The sequence below is a fragment of the Engraulis encrasicolus genome, chromosome 24 (genome assembly GCF_034702125.1).
Source record: "Engraulis encrasicolus isolate BLACKSEA-1 chromosome 24, IST_EnEncr_1.0, whole genome shotgun sequence".
Classification (NCBI taxonomy): Eukaryota; Metazoa; Chordata; class Actinopteri; order Clupeiformes; family Engraulidae; genus Engraulis; species Engraulis encrasicolus.
In genome coordinates, this window is record NC_085880.1 from 20,448,469 (window position 1) to 20,475,753 (window position 27,285).

At 47.0% G+C, this 27,285-nt stretch overlaps 2 protein-coding genes across 6 annotated transcripts in view; both read left to right on the forward strand.

Annotated features, from left to right (window-relative positions):
* slc29a1a (solute carrier family 29 member 1a) overlaps positions 1-20,674 on the forward strand; it is a 43,295-nt gene extending 22,621 nt beyond the window's left edge. For 3 of the 5 annotated variants that reach the window (XM_063191546.1, XM_063191547.1, XM_063191545.1), the window contains exons 2-14: positions 3,740-3,818; positions 4,421-4,502; positions 5,326-5,522; positions 7,687-7,826; positions 9,539-9,673; positions 10,254-10,351; positions 10,508-10,555; positions 10,654-10,729; positions 12,415-12,500; positions 13,088-13,196; positions 13,465-13,550; positions 17,782-17,981; positions 18,831-20,674. In XM_063191546.1, the coding sequence (XP_063047616.1) occupies positions 3,793-3,818; positions 4,421-4,502; positions 5,326-5,522; positions 7,687-7,826; positions 9,539-9,673; positions 10,254-10,351; positions 10,508-10,555; positions 10,654-10,729; positions 12,415-12,500; positions 13,088-13,196; positions 13,465-13,550; positions 17,782-17,981; positions 18,831-18,942 (1,395 nt within the window). In that variant the 5' untranslated portion in view covers positions 3,740-3,792 and the 3' untranslated portion in view covers positions 18,943-20,674. Of the gene's footprint in view, positions 1-1,749; positions 1,945-3,739; positions 3,819-4,420; positions 4,503-5,325; positions 5,523-7,686; positions 7,827-9,538; positions 9,674-10,253; positions 10,352-10,507; positions 10,556-10,653; positions 10,730-12,414; positions 12,501-13,087; positions 13,197-13,464; positions 13,551-17,781; positions 17,982-18,830 lie in introns of those variants that run through there. The other 2 variants (XM_063191549.1, XM_063191550.1) reach the window with 2 other exon arrangements.
* A 3,064-nt stretch (positions 20,675-23,738) lies between these two features.
* LOC134441723 (coiled-coil domain-containing protein 177) lies at positions 23,739-26,146 on the forward strand. The gene is made up of 2 exons (XM_063192113.1): positions 23,739-24,656; positions 25,238-26,146. Exons 1-2 carry the CDS (start codon positions 23,739-23,741, stop codon positions 26,135-26,137), a joined length of 1,818 nt encoding a protein of 605 aa, XP_063048183.1. The 3' UTR covers positions 26,138-26,146.
* The last annotated feature ends 1,139 nt before the right edge of the window (positions 26,147-27,285 follow it).

Below are 27,285 nucleotides of genomic sequence, written 5' to 3' on the forward strand. Positions count from 1 at the left end.
CTTAACACTCTTGACTCCTCTTGAGTGCAGATGCTTGGTGTTTCGTGACGTGACGTTGTTGGTGGTCCCTGATCGCTCGCCAGGCATGAATCTGTTTCAGTGTCCTGCCCTGAAGTATTGTGGTAATAGGAGGACAACCACTTCTGTATTGTTGTGAGCACTGCCTTAATCTATGAGAATTTGGTCCGGTTATGCCCCCTCTCTGGAGCCCTGGGTGGTTGTTACTTTGTGTGATATGTCCATGTGGACATACCGTATACATGTAAGCTACTTCACACCTTAATTTTCCTCCGGGGATCAATTTAATTGTTACTCTACTCCACTTCCTACATGGATACCTTTGTCGAATAAACCACAGTGTCTCCACCCAATGTGTTGTAGTGTTGACATTGACCTCCATCTAATATCTTAATGGAAATGCAATCAGAGGCCGTATAATAGTTTATCTATCTACTGCTAAGGCACTGCATCTCTGGCATTGAGCAACAGAACGCCATGATCTGTCCAATAATCTTGCCCTCGCTCGTCATCAGCTGGCCGGGTCTATATGGGAGAGGATCTGCCCTATTAGCAGAGTACAATGATCAGTTGTTGCTGCTGGCTCAACTTATCAGCAGGTTGGTCACGGTCAGCCCCTCATATGATTTTTGTGGGTGTCTCTGAACGTCATGCTTCTCTACGCTGAGAAACCCAAAGGGGAAACATTTGGCCAGCCCGTCTTTTTTCTGTTGTGGTTGAAGGGAAAGGTTGAGGTTGGGTGAGGATCTGTTCTGTTACGATCAGCTGTTGCTGGCTCTACTTTCCAGCAGTTTGATTTCTGTCATTGTCTCTGAACGTCTTGCTTCTCTGCGCTGGAAAAATCCAAAGGAGAAACTTTTTGGCAGCAGATTAGTATTTTTTTTTCTATTGTGGTTGAAGGTTAAGGTTGTTGACGGAAATGATCTGGGGTGCGTTTCTCCACAGCATCGTTGCTAAGTTACAGTAGCAACTTACTTGGTTGCAATGCGATTGGCAAGTACTACTAAGTTGCTAACTGGTTAGCAGCAACGCTTTCGAGAAACGGGGTCCTAATCAGGGTGAGTGCCTGGCAGGACAGGCCGTTGTTTGGATGCTTGGAGCTCAGCCTGGCTTGGCCTGGTCCCTTAGCTGTATACAGCACGGCCCAGTTATTTGTCTTACAGGGTTGAAGAGATGCTCCTCTGTTTAGAGACCTGCCTGTTTGATTTGCTTGCCATATGTGCACTCTAGACACACACTGATCTCTCTCTCTCTCTCTCTCTCTCTCTCTGTCTCTGTCTCTGTCTCTGTCTCTCTCTCTGTCTCTCTCTCTGTCTCTCTCTCTCTCTCTGACACACACACAGAGATCTCCAGCTCATCCATTTACCTTGGGATGACACTGAGTTCAGTGCAAACATTTGTTTTCTGAGGAACGAGACTGAGAGTTTATTCATGCGTTTGTGCATACACATGTCCTGTGTATTGGCACTGGCAGAGAGTTTTGACAGCACCTCACTCTCCAGGCCAGGTGCGTGTGTGTGTGCGCATGTGTGTGCATGTGTGTAGCGCATCCAGCAATGGACAAGTTGGAGTGCAGCGCAGTAGAGCCGCTACATCTGTTATCTCTGTCAGGAGGGCAGGCAGGGAGCAGTTTAGGAGGGGCGTTCACCACTCCACCAAGTGTGGTAGTGAAGGAGGGAGGGAGTTTGGGAGGGGAGGTGGGACGACTCCACTCCACTCCACTCCACTCTGGTGGCTACTTACGTATACACTAGACAAGACCACCTCTTAAGTATAAAATTGCCTTGGCTTGGCCCCCTCTGTCAGTAGTCTCTTCTGACTTAAGAGCTGGCCCCTAGGACATCTGGTTAGCTCTCTGGGGACCTCACATCTGTCTCTTGTCAAGCCGGCAGGAGTTAGGAGTCTGCAACATCATCTTCTGCAGGAGTAAGTTTTCAGATCATGTGTCTTCAGCATTAGCCTAGGGTTTTTTTTCTTTTTCGGAAGGCGTTATCTTTTTGACTGGTATTTTATGTTGTGTTTTCACTGATCTTTTTTGAAGGTGTTATCTCTTTGAATGATGATTGGTAGTTCTTTGAAGGCTCAAGTCGCTTGCTTGCTTCCTATTATGGGGTTGCCTTCTATTAGTGTGGGATGGTGGTCTATCTGTGCTGTGGGATGAGTGTCTATCTCTGTTGTGGGATGAGTGTCTATCTCTGTTGTGGGATGGTGGTCTATCTGCATACTAGACAAGAGTAGAGCGTGTCATTTGTGAATCCTGAGGGAAATTAAGGTGTCCAGTAGAACACAGAAAATAAATACAGAAAAACACAGACATTACACACACCATTTGCACATATATTAAGCATACAGCGCTTATATACTCTGCATATTCTGCTATGCATCCCTACAGATAGACCATTATCCCATAGCACAGTATGCAGATAGACACTCATTCCACAGCAAAGTGCAGTAACTGTCCCAACATTGAAACGGAGAAAAAAGCCTCATAGTATTGTATTAGGTTGGATTTTGTAGTTATTGCAATTTTGACAGCAAACCGGTAAACCTTTGGACCATAAGGCTTGGTCAAAAGACAAAGGAGGTGTTATTAAGACCATTTTCAGTCTTAACTCATTTTTTAAGTGATGAGTGTCTATCTGCATACTCTGCTGTTGGGTGGTGATCTATCTTCGTACTCTGCTGTGTGCATGCTGCCGAGGGATTTAACTCTGCTCTGCTTTAAACCCATCTTGTCAGTTTTTGGAGAGGGCTTTGAATAAATTAGCATCTGGCAGTCAGAGCCACCAGGAGCTTCTGCAGCTGAAGAGAGAGGAGAGCGGAGGGGCTAGAGGAGAAGAGAGGCTAGACCAGAGGAGAGTGGGGGGGGAGCTTTTCATCCTCCACCTTCTGCCTTCTTCTTGCAGTTTCACGCTTTGGTTTTTGGGTTCGACGACCAAGTTTTTTTTTTTCTGAAGTTATGGCCCAATGTCAAATTAATACCCAAGACAATGTGTACTTGGTGTCTGGCCGATTTTGCTGTACTTTGCGTGGGGTGGGGTGGGGGGTGGTGGAGGGGCTTTGGCAAAGAGGGAAAGGAATTTCACCATAAATTAAAATGTGATTAGTTTTTGTGTGTGTGTTGCGAGGGAGGGGGGTTACTCTGCCCCTGAGCTCTGCGCTGCTGAGCCAGCAGTGCATGAGCGTCGCGAGACGGAACAGAGGGGTGTGTGTGTGTGTGTGTGTGTGTGTGTGTGTGTGTGTGTGTGTGTGTGTGTGTGTGTGTGTGTGTGTGTGTGTGTGTGTGTGTGTGTGTGTGTGTGTGTGTGTGTGTGTGTGTGTGTGTGTGTGTGTGTGTTGAGAAGGGGAAGTGTGTGTGTGTGTGTGAGACGAGAACCTGACCAGCGTTTGCACCCAAGTGGCCGGTGCGGCCGCGTAGCCCAGAACTCTCGTCTCCACGGCGGCTGACTTCTTGGAGATCGAAAAACTGGAGATGTTTGATGTAAAGCTCAAGTCGACAGTCGATAGATTAGTAGTTAGGGGATTAATTTAGAACTAATCTGGACTATTGTTATTCTTTTCTTTGTGTTTTTTCTTTTGCGTTTCGTAGAACCCTTTTGGCAGCACTTGTGGGTCTTGTCTGAGGATAAAGATGTACCTGCAACAGGGGGGACGTGAGGACGTATTAAGTGTGGTCAGGGAGTTCATTTGACTAATAACTCTCATTTTGTCCCTATTTCAGATTTGATGCCATTCAGTGATTAACACTTAACACCACGCCACGAGAAAGTGAAAATGACTGCCAGCGCTCCGAAAGACAAGTGAGTACAAGTGCTGCAATTGTACAATGTCCATGGGCCAAAAGATGTTGATGTTTCTGTTCATGTCATGCTACGAAAGCTGCGAGCTGGTTTTAAGAATGGGTTTATAACCCGGTCATGGAGAGCCTATGTTATAAACTTATTGTCACCAAAATGGTAATACGGTAACCATGCATTAATCTTTTACTTAACCTGTTTAAAACACAGCGTTATACATTTGCTGTTACCAGAATGGCAATGACCAAGGCGTAGTGCATTACTAAAGGCCTTTATTTTGTCAAGGTAGTGCTGTGATGGTTAACTTTACAATGTCTATAACTGTGTTCCACTGGTGGAACGACGTGCATTATGGGGCTACGACTCTTAGCAATGCTGATATGATGTAGTTATGCGTTTTCAACAAATCATGGATGTGATTGCCGGCAATCCCATCTGCATGAATGGGTTAATGATGTTTCAGTTCATGTCATGCTAAGAAAGCGGCGAGCTGGTTTAAGAATGGGTATATAACCCGGTCATGGAGAGCCCATGTAAACTTGTCACCAAAATGGTAATAACATGTATTAATCTGTTACTTAAGATTGATGTAATGTGTGGTGCAGGTACCATGCCGTGTGGATCATCTTCTTCATTCTCGGCCTTGGAACTCTACTTCCATGGAACTTCTTCATGACCGCCACCATGGTAAACAGACATTCCCTTGCTTAAACACACACTTCACGCCATGCCATAAACAAAGTTTGCTGAGCTAATAAGCTTAACGACTACTCCTATGCTTGAGAATCAAACGGCTGTGGTGTAACTGGTCTTGCATCTTTAGCTTGCTAGTCCCATGAGAGGTTATGCCTTGTTGTGAATGGTCCTTCACCATCTTATCCCTCCATGAATCAGTCTTGTCTTCTGTTTGTTATACTCAGTTCTGCCTTGTAAAATTTTGATAATTTTGGTTCCATTAAAAAGAGGTCTTTCTTGAGTTAAAGTAAACGCACCCCTGGTGAGGTGGTGAGGTCAGGTGTGCACGGCTGTCCAACAGTAATTGGCCAATTGGAGCCAATTTTGGTCCCCTAGGGGAAATTCTTTCTCTGCACTTTATCCCATTTGGCCTAGTGAATCACATTGAAGTACACCCACTAGTCCGTAGCAGTGGGCTGCCTGCTGAGCGGCGCCCGGGGAGCAGTGTGGGGGTTAGGTGCCTTGCTCAAGGGCACTTCAGCCGTGGTTCGGTCGGGCATTGAACCGGGAACCCTTGGGTTGCCAGTCCAGTGCTCTAACCACTGAGCCACGGCATTAAATTTAATGAACCTGATGAAGGCATAAGCCGAGGTGTTGGCCAAAGTTTACAAAGCACTGCATAAAGTTTTGGGGTGTGCCACGACAATTGTGTTTTCATTCCGTTAAAAAAAAAAAAGCCTTGTTATTGTTGGGCTAGCACCATCTACCTCACAATGAAGCGACATAAAGTCATTCAAAAAAACCTCATCGCTCTTCTGATGTGCTTCTTCTTAAGTATTTCATTGAGAGGCTGAAGGACCCTGTGGTAGTGCGAAGTAACGGCCACAGCAATGGCAGCCAGAACGTGACAGCGGGCGCGGGGGAGGAGGAGATGCGCAACGTCCTGCAACTCAAGTTCAGCAACGTGATGACCATGTGTGCCATGATGCCGCTCCTCTTCTTCACCTGCCTCAACTCCTTCATCCACCAGAGGTGAGGCAACTGCCAAACCTGTACACTGCCCTACAAAGGCAAATTGCAGTAACATGCATTGCCAACTCTACGCCAATATTGAAACTAAGCAAATGGCCTTCAAAGCCTTGGTGTTAGTTAGGTTGGATATTGTAGTTATTGCAGTTATGGTCTCTAAAGCGGGACCCATTTGGACCCTAAGGCTTTGCCACAAGACAAAGGAGGTGTAATGAAGACCATTTTCAGTATACTGGTAAACTCAATTTTGACAAAATATGTAGTTACTGCACCTTGCAATAGTTCACGAAACTGTGCTGCCGTAAAGACAATGTTTTTACCGTTTTTTTTTGTCCTCCATACCCCTTTAAGCAATTTTGTCATATGATGAGTACTCCCCTCACTCCTGTTCTATATCTGTTCCTCTATCCCAGCGTGACTACATTCTCCATATATTTGTTATTACAATTTTCCACGTATCCCCTGAGGTGTACTCGCCAACCCCTAGTGGTACATGTACCCCCGGCTGGGTAAACACTCACTGACCTTTGGGAATAAACAATGTGATCCTTACATTTTCCTGCTTCTTATGATATTTTTTTTTGGCCATATCACAGTCCCAGCTACACTGCAATACATCACTGTGTGGTTTTATTTTTTATTCATTCAAAAATCAGTGAAGTCCCTTTAATCGGTCTCTGGTTTGAATGTATCTGACCACATGTAGTTTTTTACATCCAACATTCAGTCAGTTGGACGTGCCCTACTTTGAAATTCAGAACCCGCGCGGCTTATCGAAAGTCTTATGTAACTTGTAAGAGTCCTGCTGTGCTGAGAGCCTCACCCCATAACCTCATGACTTAGTTCCCTGCTGCACAGCCCTGTCTGGTGCCCCTCTCCATCCCTCCTCTCCATCCCTTTCTCCTCCCCCCTTTCCATTCCTCCCTCCTCTCCATCCCTTTCTCCTCCCCCCTTTCCATTCCATCCCTCCTCTCCATCCCTTTCTCCTCCCCCCTTTCCATTCCTCCCTCCTCACTTCCCTTCCCTGCTGCACAGCCCTGTCTGGTGCCCCTCTTCATCCCTCCCTCCTCCCCTGCCTTCCCTGCCCGGTGCTCCTCTCCTACCCCCTCTCCATCCCTCCATCCATTCCTCCTCTCCACCCCTCCCTCCTTCCTTCCCTTCTCTGCTGCACAACCCTACCTGGTGCCCCTCTCCTCCCTCCTCTCCATCCCTCCTCCCCTCCCTCCTCTAGACCCCTCACTCCTCCCTTCCCTTCCCTTCTACACAACCCTGCCTGGTGCTCCTCTCCTCCCCCCTCTCTATCCATCCCTCCATCCCTCTTCTTCACTCCCCCTCTCCATCCCTCCTTCTCTGCCTTCCCTGGTGCTCCTCTACTCCCATCTGTCCATCCATCTCTCCCTTCTCTGCTGCACATCCCTGCATAGTGATCCAGCCATCCAACCCCCCCTGCCCCCTAATGACCCCACAGTTACTTGTCTAAGCCTGGTGGCATACCTGTCTTCATCCTTATAAAACCTCTTTTTCGGGTCACATTGTCTTGGCTTTCGTCCTCGGAGGTGGGTGGGGGGTTTGAAGGGATTTGTGGGCCCAGGTGGCTTGGCGTGAGAGCGAGAGTGTACATACCAGCCATATGATCCCTGTTTGAGGCTCCCATTACTTTGATGGGGGGGCGGCCATGTTTATTTTAATTATGTGTGGGTATAGGGATGGATTGCCAGGGATCTTCCCTCCTTTCCCCCCTGTGTAAACAGTTTTCAGGAATGTAACTTCTACTCACAACCCTCTTCCTCCTCCTCTTCTTCATCTTCCTCCTCACTCTCCTCTTCTCCACTTATTCTCCCTCCTCTTCCTCCTCTGTTCTCTTCCTCACTCATCTTCCCCCTCTCCCTTCTCTTCCTCCTTGTCCTCTTCTTCATCGTCCTTCTCCTTCTTGTCCTCCTTTTCTTTCTCCTCCTCCTCTTCCGCCTCCTCCTCCTCCTTTCCATCTTCTTTCTCCTCTTCCTCCTCTCCCTCCTCATTCTCCTCCTTCTCCTCTTCCTCCTCATTCTCCTCCTTCTCTTCCTCCTCCGTGTCCTCTTTTCTTCTTCCTCCTCCTCATCCTCCTCGTCTTCATCCTTGTCCCCTTTTCTCTCTCCTCTTCCGCCTCCTTGTCCCCTGTTCTCCTCAGGATTCCTCAGAAGCTGCGTATCTCTGGCTGTCTGTCGGTCATCCTGGTGGTGTTCCTGTTCACGGCGGCGCTGGTGAAGGTGGAGGTGGCGGCGGTGCCCTTCTTCGCCCTCACCATGGTCTCGATCGTCTGCATCAACTGTGAGTTTGCCTCTCTCACCCGTCACCTGGGCCCTATACTACAAAGCTGGTTCAGGTGTAAACCAGGTTAAGTTAAGCGGTAAATCATCTAATAGAAGGGCCTGGAGTCCTTCTACCTAAGTGAACTGGTTTACTCCTGAACCAGCTTTGTGGTATAGGCACCTGCTGGTACTTCTACCACTGACGTGTATAGTATATGGATATTCGACAGCGGGCTTCTACTGTTTTCCATTTCACGGTTTTGAAGCAGCCGCGATTGACCTGCAAGGATTCTCCCGCTTTAAATATCCAGATTCGTACCTTAGCAATGCTGAGAGCTAGCATTGATGGGACGACGGTTGTTTGACCGTCGATCAAAAGAATTCTAACTGTCCATCAACTCAACTAACAATGCTCTTTGGTCAGTTAAACTATTTCATAACTCTCGAAAATAAAGGGTCAGCCTGAAGAAAATATTTGTATTGTTTGAAGCGGACAGGAAACTGCCCTTTGAACGAAATGGAGTAGACTCAGCAAGAAGTTTAAAGGAGATGCATTGTTTCAAGTGTCCCGCAGAGATGAATGGGAAATGTTGACTTCCTTCCAGTTTCCGGGTCTTGCCACACCGCCTGCGGTTGCCTCACTTTTGAATCGAACTTACAGCATCCCCTTCATTTATGTCAATGAGTTCAATTCCTTCAGGATCAGTAAAGTCATTTATCTGGCAGCCTACACAATACACACAATACTAGACAGATCAAATGCATTGCACCCATTTACACGCATAAAAGCTTTTCTGTAACTTTGCTGGAAAAAGCAAAGCTTCACAGTTGGTCTCTCTGCCTTGTATGTATATATCCCATCCAGATGGTTGCAGTATTAGACCTCCCCATCCCCATACCCATCTTCATCCTGGCCCCAGGCCCTCTGTTTTAATCAAGCCCGGCCTCCGCCTGTCTCAGTAGGCCATAGTGAGCTCCAGCAGTCTAGGCGCACCCCAGACCGGCTCTCTCTCCTCCCCCCAGAACGCTCCTCCATCCTCCCCCCAGACCGGCCCTCCGTGCTCCCCCCAGACCGGCCGCCCGTCCTCTCCCCAGACCGCTCCTCCATCCTCCCCATCTGAAGGTGGTGGGGGTGGGAGGGCACGGAGGACACATCGACCCTGTAGATAAGGCCCCGGTTGTTGACGTTACTCACATTCTTTAAGCGTAGCCTTCACACTAGCTTGGAGGCCGTAGTGAGGGTGAGAACTGAAGTCAGGTGGAGAGCTTGGTTCTTTGAGGGAACGGGTGGGTGTGTGCCATGGCAAATGATGTTAAAGACTTGCGATTGTAGCTGAACCTTGAAAAGCTAACACTACGACACATGACAAGACACATCTGAAGCGTCTTGTGATGTCTAGTTCTGAGTACATTTTCACACGTACACACACTCACATAAGCCCTCTTTTCAGTACCAAAAGTGCTAGTCAGTATTTTTTATTTTTGTGTTGCTTTATTACACATATGTTTATTTAAATCTCATTGTAAATTGTACAATGACTATACTTGACTATAAAGGTGTTCTATTGTATTTTCTGATCTCTTTGCAACTTGTATAATAGTAATAAAGACTATAAAGATATTCTATTTTATTAAATTCTATTCTATGTTCTGATCTCATTGTAAGTTGTATGACGACTATGAAGGCATTCCATACTTTTTTATTCTATTGTATTCTGCTTTCTTCTCCAGCGTTTGGTGCGGTTCTGCAGGGCAGCCTGTTTGGGCTGGCGGGGATGCTGCCTGCTGCCTACACCACTCCCATCATGAGCGGCCAGGGCCTGGCTGGCACCTTCGCTGCTGTCTCCATGATCTGCGCCCTGGCTGGTAAGTTGGTGACAATGAGGGCATATGGTTAATATGTATATGACTGACTGTTAAAATACCTGAACAATTTGATATGTGTATGACTGATAAATTACCTGAATATTTATGAAATCAAATTGCGAACACCAATAATGGTGGTGCCATAAGATAATATGTGTATGACTGACTGTTAAATTACCGAAACAATATGAAATCATGTTGGTAACACGCCAATATTGGTGGTACCATAAGAAGGTAAATTGTAGAAATGATCTCTGCTCTGACTGGTAAGAAGTGACATAAAGGGCTCTAATTAAAATGCATGAACTTCATGCATGAAGATCAAATCAGCAGAACAACATGAGATCCCATTGCTAATGCTTTTTAGATTTTGCCATTAAAAAGGCAAATTTTACAGCTTTTGGCTAACACCGCTGAGGCATCGGTTTCGTTATTTTGTTAGAATAAAACTATCTCAAACCTGAAGTCCTACTTTTTTTTCATAATAAAGAAACAAGATTTTGCAAGGGCTTTGCCAATCTTTCGAAAGTTTTTTTTAAGTTTGAAAACAGTGTTGTGATGTCTCCTTGTATGCTTCCAGATGGTTCTGCGCTTGAGGACAGTGCGTTTGGCTACTTCATCACCGCCTGCGTAGTCATCCTGCTGGCCATCCTGTCCTACCTCGCCCTGCCCAAAATGGTATGTTTCCATCAGTCGGGAACTGAAGTCAGCAACTGATGTTTCAATTTCAATCTGTAAATAAACATGTGTAAATAGATGCAAATACTCTGAGTCACCAAGTATTTGGCATTGACTTGATGGTAAACCTGTCTTTCCTGCTGTGTCGATTTCCAGGCGTTCTTCCACTACTATGAAGAGAAATGTAGACTTGCTGAAGATTCGGTATAGAAATGCATGGCGTGTGCCAGAACTTTGTGTGCTTTTTAGGCGCGTATTTGGCTTGATGGTTAACTCGTCTTTCCTGCTGTGTCGATTTCCAGGAGTTCTTCCAGTACTATGCCGAGGGAGGCTCGAGACCTGCAGATGACGAGAACAAGATGGATCTGCTGAAGAAAGGTGCGGTAGCAATTCGGCCTAACGAGTCCGCTCTCCAGAGTGAAATGGTATTCAATTGCCACAGCAGGGGTGCGTTTCTCGAACGTGTAGTTGTTAGCCTGTTAGCAACGTGGGTAGTTGTCAACGGGAAATTGCATTGTAAATAACAAAGTAGCTAATGTAGTTAGCAACTATGGTTTCGAGAAATGTACCCTAGAATTGGAACAGAGGGACTGACAGATGAACACACCCAGCATCTGAACATCTTTGATACAAAACAAAAGAAAAACGTTAAGAGATATATGGCAACGGATTGGCACATTAGAATTATAAAAAGTCTGACAGATGAGCAGACGAGACCTATTCAAGATGGGGCTGGGCGATATTGAGAAAAACAATAATCTCGATTAGTGTCTGCTATATCTCGATATACGATATATATCTCTATCTATGCAAGGGAAAAAAACCTCACGAAATTCAGCAAAGGTTTTTCTTTTTATTTAAGTGCAAACAGCCAGGGGGAGGGGAGCCAGCTCTGTTGGGGGGAAACACACGCAAGGAGGAGGCGGGGCGGACCGCTCCACAGCACAGAAGGGAAATCAGAGTGGCGAAATCTTACGCATTTACAGCCTAAACTCGAGATATTCGATATGTCAAAATATTAATCGATTTCATAAAACTTCTCGAGAAACCGTAAAACTCGATTAACCGCCCAGTCCTAATTCAAGATGCAAAAAGAGAAGTCAATTTGCCTACAACTACACTGCTTTAGCCACTTTTACATTAGAACAGTTTTTTTCCTTCTAGGCTACATAAATATTCATTAAGGTTGACGGAACTTGTGTAGCTCGTCTTTACATTACAAAGTCCTTCACCTTGGCCAGAGATTCTTTCCTCTCTGGCCCAGTGGCCTCCCGTCAACCTTCATGACCATTTATGAAGCCTAGAATCAAAACTGGTTCTAATCTAAACGTGGCTTTTGACTGGGTCAGCTGTAGATCCTTCAAAAACTCATCTCAGCCATTGTCTACTGTAAACGTCTGAAACTTTGCTGCAACTAGTAAACATACTGTATCTTCTTGGGCTCGGCTCGTGATTTGAAGAGGAATGCTTTTAATTAAAAAGCAGTGGGAAAAACCCCCGACCACTGCAGAGCACGGCCTCCGCCTCGTAACCACAGCACACCGCAGCTCCCCTCCCTGTTCCCTTCTCCCGAAAGCCGTACTCTACTCTACTGTGCTTTACTGTACTCGAGTGTTTACAGTAATGCCCTATGGCTGCGCCGTGGTTTCTGTGTGAAGACACAGCTCTTATGGTCTAGACTGCAATGACACAACACCCTTCAACAACATACACATTCTCCCTCACGCTCTCTCTCTGGCGCTGCATCTCTCTCTCTCTCTCTCTCTCTCTCTCTCTCTCTCTCTCTCTCTCTCTCTCTCTCTCTCTCTCTCTCTCTCTCGCTCTCGCTGTGTATCTCCATGTATCTTCTCTGTGTATCTCTCTCTCTCTCTGTGTATCTCTCTCTTGCGCGCGCTCTCTCTCTCTCTCTCTCTCTCTCCCCCTCCATCTCTGTATCTCTGTCCTTCTCAGCGCATTTAGATTTCCTGTTGTTGGACGTCCGGGTAAGAGTGTCCGTCCATGTTTAGACTGAGACTATGGTGGTTTTCGTCATGGGTGGTGTTGTGTCTGGTTTGTGTCCCCAGACGGTCCCACGGAGAAGAGGCCGGTGGTCAGTCTCACGGATGAGGAGGGCAAGCCTGTCGTGTCAGTGTTTGGCATCTTTAAGCAGGTACAGCAGCCTTCACTTCTAGCCAAAGGATTTGTTATTGTTGCTTTCCTTTTTTTTATTCCACCTCTCCACCCTCGCTAGTACAGTAAGGGGATTGTTTTCAAACAGCCAAGACTCCACGTGCCAAAAAGCAAATGGCAGGGCGTTCACTTGGAAGGAAAAAAAAAAGCAAGTGTATTACAGTGCAGTATTAAGAGTGATCTAGACTGAGCGAGTCTAGGCAGGTTACAACCACCTATTTGGGTCAAATACCATACCAGCGGTCGCAGAGGTCCAGTCAGATCAGCGTTTTCTTGCTGGTGAATGGGTGGTAGTATGCCACAAGTGAAATGCCTCATGTCATGATAATATGTGTCTGTGTTCTCCTGTCTGTCTGCTTTTTTGACTACAGATATAGGTCATGGCCTTGTGTGTGTGTGTGTGTGTGCGTGCGTGTGTGTGTGTGTGTGCCCCCATGAGCCGTCTCCATCTTCACTGTCCTGCCCCTTACTAAAAGACAAAATGCCCAAAAAACAAATATACAAGTCAAATGCCCCATGATAATATGTGTCTGTGTTCTCCTGGCTGTCTGTCTTCTTTAACTCCAGATATGGGTCATGGCCATGTCTGTGTGCTGCATTTTTGCCGTCACTATCGGCACTTTCCCCGCCGTGACGGTGGACGTCAAGACCACGGTGGAGAATCCGGGATCTTGGGGTGAGCATGCAATTTGTTTCTGTCTGCTTGCTTTTACCTCTCTCTCGCTCTCGCTCTCTCGCTCTCTCTCGATCTCTCTCGCTCTCTCGATCTCTCTCTCTCGCTCTCTCGCTCTCTGTCTGTCTCTCTCTCTCTTTCTTTTTAATCACTGTCTCAGATTTGACTGTCTTGTGTTGTTTCTTGGTTGGGTGTGCACACTGCTGTCTGTGCGTGTTGTTTTGGAGCCTTGAGAGTTGATTGCTTTTATTTTATTTCCTGTGCTGTGCAGAGAAGTACTTCATCCCTGTGTGCTGCTTCCTCCTCTTCAATGTGATGGACTGGGCAGGGCGCAGCCTGACCGCTGTGTGTATGTGGGTGAGTAGAGTACAGCACCCCCTCACTCAACACTGTGTGTGTGTGTGAATGTGTGTGTCAACGAAGTATGTTCGAAAGGGAAGAGGGTGAGGGAGGAGTGGTGTGTGTGTGTGTGTGTGTGTGTGTGTGTGTGTGTGTGTGTGTGTGTGTGTGTGTGTGTGTGTGTGTGTGTGTGTAAGGACTTGTAAAAGACACAAAGTAGAGATTTCCTTTATTTAAAAAAATCCCCAGTAGAATGGAAGGATGACTGGGTTTTCCTGTTGAGATCCCACGTAACATCTGTTCTCTGGGCCGGGGGCCGGTCTGCTTGGGTCCTGGTTCTCCATGGGCTTGCTGTGCTGGCTGGAATAAGGGAATAGGCATTTTCCTCCCTCTGCATCGGGATGCATCACTCAGCAGCGGTAACAACGCCCCAGAGAAGAAGACCTTTCAGAATCAACATCCATTTTTCCATACGCTCATCTCTCCTCTTGAAGCACACACACACACACACACACACACACATTTTGGAACATTTAGTTGAGGGAGTGTCATTTTGCGATTATGTAAACGCACTCATTTCTCCAGATACCAGCACGCACGGCACATCTTGCAACTTTATCAGATGTGAAGAGAACATTTAAAGGGCAGGGTAGATGATGATGAATATGGTGACTGAAAAGCCAGCTAGAATAAGATTGGTTGTCTTATAAAAAAAAAAAAAAAAAGAGAGAGAAAGGTCTTCCAATTCCTTCCCTGTAGTGCAGTGTTTCTCAAACTTTTCCACACCAAGGATAAAGTAGAAATCTCCTCGCGGACCACCTGAGCTCAGTCACGGACAATCAGTGGTCCCCGGACCACACTTTGAGAATCACTGCTGTAGTGGAGCACGCTAGCCATCATCAATCATAGCATGCAGAGAGTCAGGTGGGCCTTCCAATTCCCTTAATTTCACTCGAGCAGAAACGATGGCCTTGTGGCTGCCAGCAGCCATCCCGTTTTGTTGTTTTTGTCAGTCTATATTCGTGAAGAATGTAGACGTTTAAGAATCTTAACACTGCCATCTCACTGACTGCATATCCTAGTCTACCCCAATGGCTGCGTATGTGACAATAAAATACCGTTTATTGTAGAAATGCAACACAAAAAAGGACTTCTAAATGTGCATCATCTACCCCAACTCAGTGCTCAGCTGTGTTCCAGACAGTCACTTCTTTTACAACCTATCACTGTTTTATCTGGTTCTTGATTGTGATTGGCTGATCGCCGTTGTAAATGCGGGGTCAACACGTGCCATTCCAAATGAAGATTCTAGGCGCGGCTAAGATAAACGCTAGCGTCTAAGTTGATAAGACTCTGGTGCAATTGTACCCCAGGGAGACTACAGGAAGATGAGCACATCTTTGCACTCACACCGACACCCCAACTAGAAATGGTGCAAAGACATTTTATTTCTCTGTGCATGTCGCCTCGCTGAGTTTTTGTAGCAAAGTTGGTGCCTGGCAGCGCGATGAACGTGCACAAGTGTAGTGGTGTTGCTGCGGTACCTAACCACTTCCTCAGCTGAACGACGTTTGGCTAATTAATAGTTAGTAAAGAAATGTATAATTAAATATGTCTTTTTAAAGAAATCTTGTCAGCGATTCAGTGCAACAGTGTTAGATACAGTAAGCAATAATCCACTTGAGTCCATGGGTTTGTGTTAGATTCGTAATGGCTATGGGGAGTTTTACAGCACTAGGCTTCGAGTCATGCTACAACTCCCCTTACCTGTTATATATCGAACACAAACCCACAGCCTCTCGTGGCTTATTGCTTAATCAGAGCAGCACGGCTCTATCTAGGGCCTCTAGGGAGAATGCAGAGAGGAGGGAGAGAGGTGGGGTGGTGGTAGTAGTAGTGGTGGTGGTGGTGGTGTGACGGAGTAAGGAAGCAAAGTTAGGAAAGCGCTCGGCAGGGAATCTGGGAGGCAAAACTTCATGTGCCTCCTGCTGTGCATCCTTTGACTTGCTCACCGCAGCCTCCTTAGCCCCTGACCCCGATTGCTGTTCTCACAAGCACGTGTGCACGCAGCTCGGACACAGTACGCTGCCTGTTTCCGTCCGCCCTAATTGTCCAGAGTGGAGAATTTTATCCATTTACGCTCCCCTCGTGCTCCTCTGCTAAAGCAAGCTTGTTCACTGGCTCGCTTTCTCTCTCTCTCTGGCTCTCTCTCTCTCGCTCTCTCGCTCTCCCTCTCTCTCTCAATGCTCTACGCAATCGTGCGTAAATATTTATTTTGTTTTTCAATCCGCCGTTATTTGTCTTCTTGATGACACTGATGAGATTACCGCATTGACGGGCGGAAACAAAACCTAAGAGTCAAAAGACTAGTTTGACATGCCAAAGAGCTCCTGGAATGCTGCTCAGAAGAATCCTCCCCTCCCCTCCCCTCCTCGCCCTCTCCCCTCTGTAACCTCTGCGTGCTACCAGCTGTGTGTGTGAAGATCATGTGATTCAGTGCCAATGTTCCCTGAACTTCAGGCCTGTGTACTCTTGTCAATGGAGACTCTGTTTATCCTCCCCCCACTACCCTCACCCCTCCCGATCCTCATCCCCACCCCACCCTCCTCTCATTACCTCCAGTCTCATCGCTACGTCTCATTGATAACCCTGCCCAGGGCCGGAGTAAAGATGGCCTGGGGCCCCTAGGCTACAGGTTGCTCTGGGCCCCCCCGGAAGGCAAATTTCACAACAGATTTATTTACTTAGACAGTGTCATAATTACAAGCGAGGAATTAAGGGTAACATGTCTACTAGCTGTACTCAACATGCCAGATTAATGTTTCAGTATTGCATCTCGTCACAGTTCTGCATTTTTTTCACTTTTGGCCAATCAGGGCCCCCTTGGCAGGTGGGGCTCCCTAGGTTGCAGCCATATCTAGTCTGTGCGTTAGTCCGACCCTGACCCTGCCCTTCCCTTCCCTCGACACGCGCACGCACGCACACACACACACACGCGCCATGCACTTTGAGGGCAATCGCATTAGCTAAATTAGTTTTAGGGTCTCCTTTTAGTGAGCTGGGGTCTGGTCGTCCACAATGCTCATTGACGACAGAGATTTGGCTCTTGCCATTTCCAATTGGGGGCAGTGATGGGGAGATTGTTGTATCTGTACTTTTAACTTTAGTTTGCCAGATATCAGAAGGTCATATGAGTTTTGTTTTCGTCCCAAACCCCCAATGGGCACGAGTGTCATTATCAAAAACCAATCGGAATGCTTCTTTTTTCACCATCTTCCCCAGAAGATGTTCTTGCACAATGCTTCTTCAGACAAGGGTCCTATTTAGTGTTTGGGAGGCCAAATTCTCAGATCAAGTAGGAACAGATAGACAATTCAGTTGTCCAGACATGGCGGAGGTTTCATTATGACGGGGAGTCAATATCACAAGGTCAACAGAGCAGCGTTGCGTGCAAATCCTACAAAAAAAACCTGACATGGTGACCTGTAGAGTTGCTGTACATTACTAAAATCTCTCTCTCTCTCTCTCTCTCTCTCTCTCTCTCTCTCTCTCTCTCTCTCTCTCTCTCTCTCTCTCTCTCTCTCTCTCTCTCTCTCTCTCTCTCTCTCTCTCTCTCTCTCTCTCTCGGGAAGTCAATATGAAAATGGTCAAATAGGGCCTTGCCCGTGGCTTCAAAGGGCTAAGGCACTGTACTGTTGCACTGCATAGGAACACGGGTTTGATTCTAGCCAGAGGTCATTTCCCAATCTGCCCCCCTCTGTCTGTCTTTCTTTCCCTACCGTTTCCTGTCATTTCTTCACTGTCACTATTATAAATGATTATAAAATAAACAGCATGAAAATCCCCAGGGAAAAATCTATATTAACATAAACAAATGGTCAAAAAATGCTGTGATTAAAAAAGTCTCTTTTGTATTTGTAGTTGTATCTGCTAGTGATGTTGGCTATAATCATGTTCTCGATTGTAAGTTGCTTTGGTTAAAAAAAAAAAAAAACATCTGCCAAATGCAGTGTAAAGTAATGTTTTGTTAATGTGGTACCAGGCACTGATGATGGCTTAAGAGCCGAAACGCGTCTGCTTGTGAACATGGTGGTAATTTATAAAAAAAATAATAAGACGTAGCCTGTGAGTGCGGATTTTTCTTCTTTAAGTTGGTACCTTTTATCGTGCACCTCAAGTTATTCATTTTTTCCCAGAAGTTGAGTGCGCCCTCTAACAAACTTGTTTTCTCTCCCGCCCTGCCCTCTAGCCTGGCAAAGACAGCATGTGGCTGCCCATCATGTGCATTGCGCGAGTGATCTTCGTGCCGCTCTTCATGCTCTGCAACGTGCAGCCGCGCTACGTCATGCCCATAGTCTTCTCCAACGACGCCTGGTACATCGTCTTCATGATTATCTTCTCCTTCAGCAACGGATACCTGGCCAGCCTCTGCATGTGCTTCGGCCCCAAGTGAGTATTATTACCCTTAAAACATTTCTGTTTTTAAGCATAACGGATGTTTTATTAAACTTACTCCATCTATGCACATTTTGGAAATAACTTGTGCTTATTGAAATATTGTTCAAATTTTTGCTTTTCAAAAAGGGTGTGCAGTGTACGCTAGTGGTTCTCAACTTTTTTTTGAACCTTATGACGTTATCATAGGCCTGTCAACGCCCCCTGTAGTATTAAAAAATAAAATGGACTACTGCCCCCCAATTGGCAACTGAGCACCCCACCCCTCTCTGCTTTCTCCATCTCAACGCCCCCCCCCCCCCCCCGAAGGCTACCCAACACCCCCGTTGAAAAACACTACAATAAAGCACATCTGCATACTGTACTTTAAAGCATTCTTTAAAACATTCGTTGAAATGTAAGTGTCCTAAAAACCCTTTTGAATAAGGTTTTCCATAGTTTGTAACTGAAAAACGTCCAAAGTAAACCTCAGCGATCCACTTATTTATATGATCTCTGAACTAGTGTTCTCATCAGACCTCCTACTGAGTGCTGTCTGAAGTTTAAAATGTGTGGTGTAGGGCTTCCTGTTTTTGTAGATGGTAAACAGCTAGCTGTTTGTCATGACGTCAAACGGCCTTGGATGAGTGGCCACAATATTGCCTGATTTGTTGTCTCTCCATTTTTTTAATCTCCCATTCTTTCCTTCTTTCTTCTCTGTCAATCTCACAACCGCTTTCTCTTTCTGTCTCTCTCTATCTCTATCTCCTATCTCTATCTCCCTCCTTCTTACTCCCCCTCTTTCTTTTTCTTTCTTTCCTTTCTCTGCTCTGCGTCTCTCTCTCTCTCTGTGTGCTCTTCCAGGAAAGTGGCTCCCCACGAGGCCGAGACAGCTGGGGCCATCATGGCCTTCTTCCTGTCTCTGGGTCTGGCTCTGGGAGCGGCCCTGTCCTTTGCCTTCCGGGCTATGATCTGAAGACCATCATCTGAGGACCAGCATCTGAGACGGACTGGTCTGTCAGAAGGAGGACTGTTCTCGCACCAAACCCCCACCCCACACCACATTCACCCCCCCTCTCTCAATCTCAACCACCCCCCCTGCTGTGAAAGCCTGGACTTTATTGGGGGGGTCGGGGGTGACACTCTGCTTTTTATGTTTCTGACCAGCCCGTCAACTGTTGCGTCAGCCAGAGAGCCAAGTGGCACGTCCCGTTTTCTACAAAGCGGTTTACGAATCCATGTGAAGAACTGCCGGTCTTCCTTTTCCTTGCCTTCCCTTGCCTTGTATTAACGCATCTTCTCTTGTTGTCCGTCTGTTCCATTAGGATGGGATTGCTACTTTAACTGTGCCAAGTGTAGTAGTCACCCCTTCTTCTGCGCACTGCACTGTTGCTCTTATAAACCTGGTCCTGCGGAAAACTGGAAAAAAAACTTAACACTATACACTTTAGGTGAATGTGAAGAACGGCCTTTTTCATCAAGTTTAGGTGCCTAATGACGCGTAGAGTAGATATGTAAGCGATGTAGAATAATTTAATAATTAAATAATATAAAAAAAAATGTTGAACAACTCTTCAGGTAGTTCACAGGTCAAAAAGCCTACTTGGTAGCATGAGTTTAGACCAGCTTGTAAATGCATTGCACTGATGTTTTGTGCCATTTTATTTTATTGTTTTTTCGTTTCACTACAAAATGCATGAAAGATGCAGCTATTGATGTCAGAACTAATAACATTTAAGATGTCTTTAAAAGACAGATTGCCTGACTTTTTCAAGCCAATTAAGATACTTAGGTCAACTTTGTTTTACAAAGGCTTCTGGTGTACACCAGTGAAATCAGTATTGTATTCCGCATGCACTTGTACTGTATGAAATGCCTGTTAAACATTTTTAAAGACTTAAAAGATGAAGTGAAATCTATTTTTAGCGTTCTTATAGACGTTTAGACGATATTGGTTTTTAATGAGTCTTGTGGTAATCCAAGTTATGGTTGACCAGTGTTCAAATGCTTCCTTTTTTTTAAAGAGAAAAAAAACTAGCCTTTTATATTCTGTAAATACTGAGCCTTTGTTGTATTTATCATCTGTATACCTTCTAACTGCTCCAACTACAGTTTTTAAAAAGAAAAAAAAGCACAATGTGCAAGTCAGGGTATGGTTTCTCGTCTGTTTAGAGAGAAGGTTGTGATATAATGACGTAATGGCGATGGCTCTGTTTGCCATTGTTGCAATGTTTATTTTTTTGAAGAAACTGCCAAATTGTAATCTGTGATAGACGAAAATACAATGTGTTTGTATAAAAAAAAATGCCTCTCATAGTTTCTTCTTTTAGCCATTGCAATCAGACCACACAAGAATGTACACTGTTGGACCCTTTCATTTGGTGAGTGTCATGCGTTGAGAGCTTCTCTGTTGATGACTGAGGCGTCTCTACACAGCCTAAAGACTTACTGTCTCAATATAATCTCAAGACTGAGTGGGCCGATCTGGTCAACGTAACTCAATTTGGTTAAAAATGTAGTGACGTGGTTATCCTCAGTCATTTTGAAGGATTTTTTTTTTTTTTTTTTAATTGGCATTGGCCAGGGAAAGCCCAGCATTCTGTCTTGTCACGCTTGGCAAGCCCCTCTGATCTTCCTTCTTTAACAGTCTCTCGTAACCCAGAAGTTTATTCTCCACTTTGCTGTATAATTTTAAAAAGTCAAATTCATTGGCCTGTCGTGAGATTATGAGCCGGTGGGCCCCTGTGCACATACACAGGGCCGCTGACAGCTTTTGCTGGGCCCGGGACAAAGTCATCTGAAAGGGCCCCCCTCCCAACGCATTCAATGTAATGAGGACCCAATTATGGGCCCCCCAGCTCCTTGGGCCTGGGACAGCTGACCCCTTTGTCCCCCCTTGTCGGCTTCCCTGCACATACAGTACGTACAAGGTCGTTCCCGTCCCAAACCCTCCTCAGAATGGCCTCCATTCCACCCATATCTCAGATACACTCTTCTTACACAGCTTTAGATTCACACTTGCAATGAACATTGCAGAATTTATTCAAGACTAATTGTGGCACGTTTGCTGAAACTTTGTACAATGCACCTTTTCCAAGAAACAAAGTAATGTTTTATTGTGCCCTTATTGTCTCTTCATGATTTGTTGCTCAACTTCCTGACAAAAAAACGGTAGCTGAATTGTGCAGTCGTAAGGCTACTTTCATCAAGTGTTCTTTTGCTGGGTGACCCCTACTCCGAGCTGAACACCAATAACCCTTGCTGTGCAATTTATGGCTTTTCATGCATTACACACAAAGTAAATCATTCTTACAGTAATAGGGATGCTATTAGTCACTGCTGATGCAGACGCATGACGTGACTTGACGTGGGGGTAGCTAACGCGCTTGATGTAATTTCATGTTGAGCTTCCATTCAGGTGATAGAGTATTGGCATGGCCTATGGTATGTGATTAGGCACCGTAATGATGTTCTGCATAATTAGTAGCGTTTGGCCTCTGGGGGGGGAGGCATGGCCATTCGACTATGCAGGGCCGCCGTAGGCATAAGCGGAGGAAGCAGATGGCTTTATAGGGCCTCAACCGCTTTGCCCCCAAAATTGGGGCCTCCCAAATTTGAGACCAACATAAAAAATGTATTTATTATTGTTATTTAATTATGAGGGGGGGCCTCCTGACCAGCTCCCAAGCCTCCAAAACCTTAGCAGTGGCCCTGCGAGTGTGGCTCGTGCTGGAGAGCTTTCACTTTTCACCTTCATTCAGAGGCTTTACTGACTGGGCCTTACTGTGCTGCACTTTGGGCATCGTTACCAATCGCTGGTCGCACAAGAAACTACAGATCGTAAAATGGTACTGGTAATTCATCCATCATCGCGTGTAATGCTTAATCACGATCACATTTAATTTCTCAAAGGGCAGGTGTAATGCTCAACAGAAACAAGTCACACCTCAGAGCAGTTTTGCAACAGTGCACCATTGTGTCATACTTGTGTCATGTGTCATAAAAGTGATGATGGTGAAAATGCATATTATGACTGAGCAAAGTACAACGTAAAAAGCTTATACAAACATTGAAGAGCATCTTTACACCCACACAGTGGCATCCGCATGATAAAGTTACTTCGTCTGAACTTCCTCACTGAACCTGCAGTGTTGTCCTTCCTGGAATTAAGTCTAGCAGACAGCCAGTGGGGGTGGACAGTTAACCTGAATGCGTTCCACCTTGCTCCACAAACATTGCTGAGGGAAAATACCCGAGGGTCTGCCGACAGTCAGCCGTGGGCCGCCATGGCCTAATGGTTACAGACTGAGGACTTCAGATCAGACGGGTTGCAGGTTCAAACCCCACCCACCCACCCTTGCCTCTTCCCACACACATCTATGACTGAAGTGTCATTGATCAATGGCTGAAGTGTCCTTGACCTAACCAAACATTGCTCCAGGGTCTGTAACCAAATTCAGTCCCTGTAAATACTGTAAATACAGTAAATAACTAGCTTGTTTTGAATAAAAGTGTCATCTAAGGGTAATGTTATACTATTGGGTTGTATGATGACTCAGGTTAGGGGGACAGACAGTCAGTGCGGGCCCATCTGAAATGCAGACAAAACAGTCAGCTGACCTGCGATCCATCACCGAGGACTCAAACTAGTTGCCCATAGGCTTATCACCATGGTGAACCTGGACCATACTCTTTTACGTTTGCACTGAGGTTAGGTGAGGTTGGGATAAGCACAGTAAATCACTGGCTTGTTCTCTGTCCAGAGTCAACTCTTTTCTACTCTACTACGATGCCAAAAGGTAATGCTCCGTAGGAGGATAGAGGGGCCCCGGCAGGCCTACCGTGTTCCCATGCCGATCGGAAGCTGATTTGCGCTTGAATCAGATTAATTTTCTCAATAGGAGAAAAAATACCTTCAGCGTAATTAACTAATTGGCCTAGTTGATTTAATATGTGCTTATCACCAAGTCACGTGTACAGTAGGCCTAGTCCTGCAGCTGTGCAAGGCAACAAGGGCCACTGTACTTTTTTGGTGGCTACTTCAAGTTATTGAGCTAATTAATTGGCTAAGTCAACAATTATGCAAGATTCTGGATAATATTTCAGGTGGGTCGATGTATGATTAACTTCCTCGTGGTCAACTTATTGTCCACAGTCCACAGGCTTTCAGCACAATTGTAGACCTACTACAACCTGTGAAGATTGAACAATGCTTTGCCTAACCAACACAGCGGTGACACAACATATTTGGGGAGGAAATGAGGGCTGTGTGTTTATTGGAGGGATACTATTGAAACCTATTAATGGTCAAAGGTGACAAAAGGGGCTGTTAAATAAGACTGCATGACACCAAAAGTAATCATGACTACCTGCTGATAGTGCTTTATGTCAACTCCACCGCTAGAGAGCGCTGCCATACCTAGAGAGATGTTAGAGTTTAATCATTACTCACTCGGTGGTGGTTTCCCATGGACACCAAAGAAGCGTCCTCCACCACGACAACACAGCCAGCCAGGCTCTGGTGGTGGTAAGCGGATCGAGAAGATGTACAGCGCATTGAGACCGAGAAAGTGTGAGAAAACATTCACGAAACAAACTGCATCATTTTAACTGCCTAATATAGGAAAGGAAATGCGTAAGTGTTCACTTTTATTTATTGTTTCGGTATGGCGAGAGATAAGTACCTTAACGTCAACAGATGAGGGCTGAGATAATCACCATATGGTGGAAACAACACTGGCTTACTTCAGCTCTAATAAGTGCACGCAAGTAATGGAGGACATTAGACCACCGTCACCACTCCTCCATTTGGATCTTAATAACTTTGACGTACCAGAAGCTGAAAAATGTAGATATGTACTAACTAGTCCTCGCTCGCTTCAGTCGTGCGCAAAATTGGGCGTAAAGCCCGTGGAGCTCCTATTCAAGTCACTCCCCGAGTTTATGGATGAACACAAAGGCATGCCTTTAGGATCACTCAGGACATTATACGATGCCCACGAACGAGAGCGGCTTCGACTTTTGCGTCTCTGCCGAGAAGAGCGAAACAGACTTATGGAGAGAGGAGGAGGCATTGGCGCGGCCATAAAACAAGTTCCTTCTGCCCTAGAAACGGTTCTGGAGCAAAGGTCAGACGACCAAAGCACTGCCAGTAAAACACCAAAGGCCACCAATGGCGCGCAACAGAAAGCGCTGCGAGACAAGTCTGCTGGTATTTTGAACGGACGGAGGTCGGTGAGCTTCAGTGAAATTAACAAGTCGTTCATAGGGGGCAGCGGGGACCAGCACTCGCAAACAACAGTCTCAAAGTTTGAGGGCAGCAGAAGCAACCAGGCTAGGCCCCAGATGGGCCACTACAGCACCTCCACCGTCAGCTTGGGGGACCTGCACCACTCCCAGGCCACGGAGAGGCAGATGGAGCAACTGACCAGGGACATCCAGAGCAAGATGAGCATCACCGTGCCCAGCAAGGACCGCAAGATCGCCGCGCTCATGCTGGTGCGGCGCGAGGACGAGCTCTCGCGGCAGCAGCTGAGCGTATGGGAGGAGAGGCACCGGCACGAGGAGCAGAGGCACCAGGAGGAGCAGCGCCTCCACACCGAGCGCTTGCGCAAGAAGGAGCTGCTGCGCCGCATCCGGCGCTGGCAGGAGGACGTGGAGGCACGCAGGAAGAGGAGGATGCGCGAGGAGGTGGTTTTTATTGCCCCATAGGGGATATTCGGGTTCATGTCAGATAAGTCAATTTCAGCAGGTTCAGCATTAGCAATTTTGACTCACATCTCATATACAAGCACACATAGACACCATGCACATACACTACACACAGGGGTGTCGTTCAGGGGGGTAAAGTGTGACTGCCACCAGGGTCCACTCACAGGCCAATTTATTAAGATATCTGGCTGGGTACAGTGGTGTAGTCTACGTAGAACGCGGGTATACGGAGTATACCCACTTCTAAATTTCAGGGATTTCAGTATACCCACTTAAAATTGATTGATCCATTGTTTTGAATAGCACAAATATGTACAGTATACCCACTTAAAAAAATCTCAAATATACAGTACACCCACCATAAAAAAGTAGACTACACCACTGGCTGGGTACATTGGAGCTGATAGTACATAGGGCCCAAAATTTGTTGTGTACACACATCCATGTACAATACATACATACATATATACATACATACATACACACATACATACACATATGTATAACACATATACCCCTTGCCTCCGCATACACCCCATTCTTCCACCAACTCCCCCTAGGTGCAGCAGGCCGAGATGCGTGAGCAGGAGATGGCACGGCACGAGGAGCGCTGGCGGCGACTCGCCCAGGAGAAGGAGGCGCGCAGGAAAGAGCGCATGGAGGCCGCCCGGCGCGAGGCAGAGGACCGCAAGATCTCCCAGGAGCGCCTCCTCCACGACCGCGAGAGGCAGGAGATGCAGGACCGCGAGAGCGAGACTCGGCTGGCCCAGCGCCGGGAGCAGAGGGCACGCCGCGCACGCAGGAGCCAGGAGCACCAGGAACGCCGACGCTTGCAGCAGGACAACTTCCGAGAGCAGCTGCGGCACGTCATGCAGCAGAGGGAGACGCAGGAGCAGAGCCAGCTGGAGGAGGAGGCCCGGAGGAGCCTCCTGGAGCAGAAGCTGCTGCGCTCGGGCCAGAACCGGGCCAGCCTCCTGCAGCGCCGCATCCAGGAGCTCCAGTTCCGGGCCGCCCGCGAGGCCGAGCAGCTACGCGAGGCCCAGCAGCGCGCCGGCTGGCACCGGAGGCAGCTGGTGAGGGACAAGAAGGTGCTGGCGCAGCTGGGCCAGCAGAGGGCGCAGCAGGCGGAGCAGCGGGCGCACGTGCAGCGCAGCAATCGGGTGACGCAGCTGCGGCAGGAGAACCGCCGGAAGGAGCAGTGGCACCGGCAGCTGCGGCAGCGCGTCCGGCAGCAGCAGGAGCGGGAGCAGGAGATGAGGCAGAGGGCCGCCGCCGAGAAGGAGAGGAGGTGCGAGCGGCTCAGCCAGAGGAGGCAGGAGCTGCAGAAGGAGAGCCGGCGCGTGGCGGAGGCCTCCTTCCGCATGAGGGAGCGCGTCAGGGAGCAGGCGTCGCCCAAGTCCTTCCACAAGATGGCTCTGGAGGCCCAACTCTATTCCTCTATGAGTAAACTCAAGCTGTGACACAGACAGACCGCACTGCACACTTTGGTGACCTTGTCCAACTTAATGGCCGTTTCCCAATGTCTAGTGTACGTCCTTCGAAGTGTGTCAGCCTTTGTAGTCACGAGTATCCAATCACTGGGCGTTTCACGCACTACTAAGGCTCATACACTTGACATTGGGAAATGGTAAATGTCTAACCTCCCATTGCCTCCTTTTGCTTGTGGCAAGAAACATCATTGACGATAGAAGTTTTATTCAATATGTCACAAAAGCACAATTCAAAAGTCATTGGCAATCGGGATGTTGAATGGGGAAAAGTTACCCAAAGGTTGTGCCTTTGTGACAACGGTTGAATCATTTTCTCCAAAGAAGCGGGGCATCAGCGAAGTACAAGGCCACAAGCAAAAGGAGAGGACAGGAGGTTAGATATTGAGTTGGACCCAAAGTGGCGGGTAGGTCAGGACTATTTATGGTACACAGAGCTTCATAAGGGCCAGCTATAGGGATTGCAGCATGGGGATCCCTGGGGCCCCTGTAACGGATACCAACTACAAGAGCTAATGTTAGTAAAGCTCCCTCCAAAAGTCTCATACAGTAGGCTTTCGGCCGCGCGTTATCGGTCTGGATCTTTAGCTCAGTGGTGTTGTGCTGTGCCTCGGCTCCCATGCCCGAACTAGAGCGTTGACTGGTATGTCGTGGGTTTGAGCCCCAAGTGGCGAACTAGTATAGATGATCTCAGTTACTTTGGTGCCATGACCCGGATGGGAGTGAGGTTTAGGGGGATGAGTGTAATGGATGCTAAATAGCAGATTTCGGCGAAGAATGTTCGTATACCTCCCTCCTAAACCCTCAAACAGTATTAGTAGCACTTAGCTATCGGTCTGGACCTCCTGTGCTGTGCCTCCCATGCCTGATCTGGAGCGTTGGCTGGTAGGTTGCAGGTTGGAGCCCTGAGTGTAGAACCAGCGCAGTTAGTCTCAATTAAGTTGCACCCCAATGTGTTCTTTCGTGTCTTGTAGTAGAGCACCTGACCCCCACGCAGGCCACATAAGCATAAGGAGGCCCGGATTAAGATGTCCTGGGCCCCTATGCTACAGGTTAATGTAGCCGCCCCCCCTGGAAGGCAAATTTTGCAACAAAATTGCCTAGACGGTGTCATAATTATG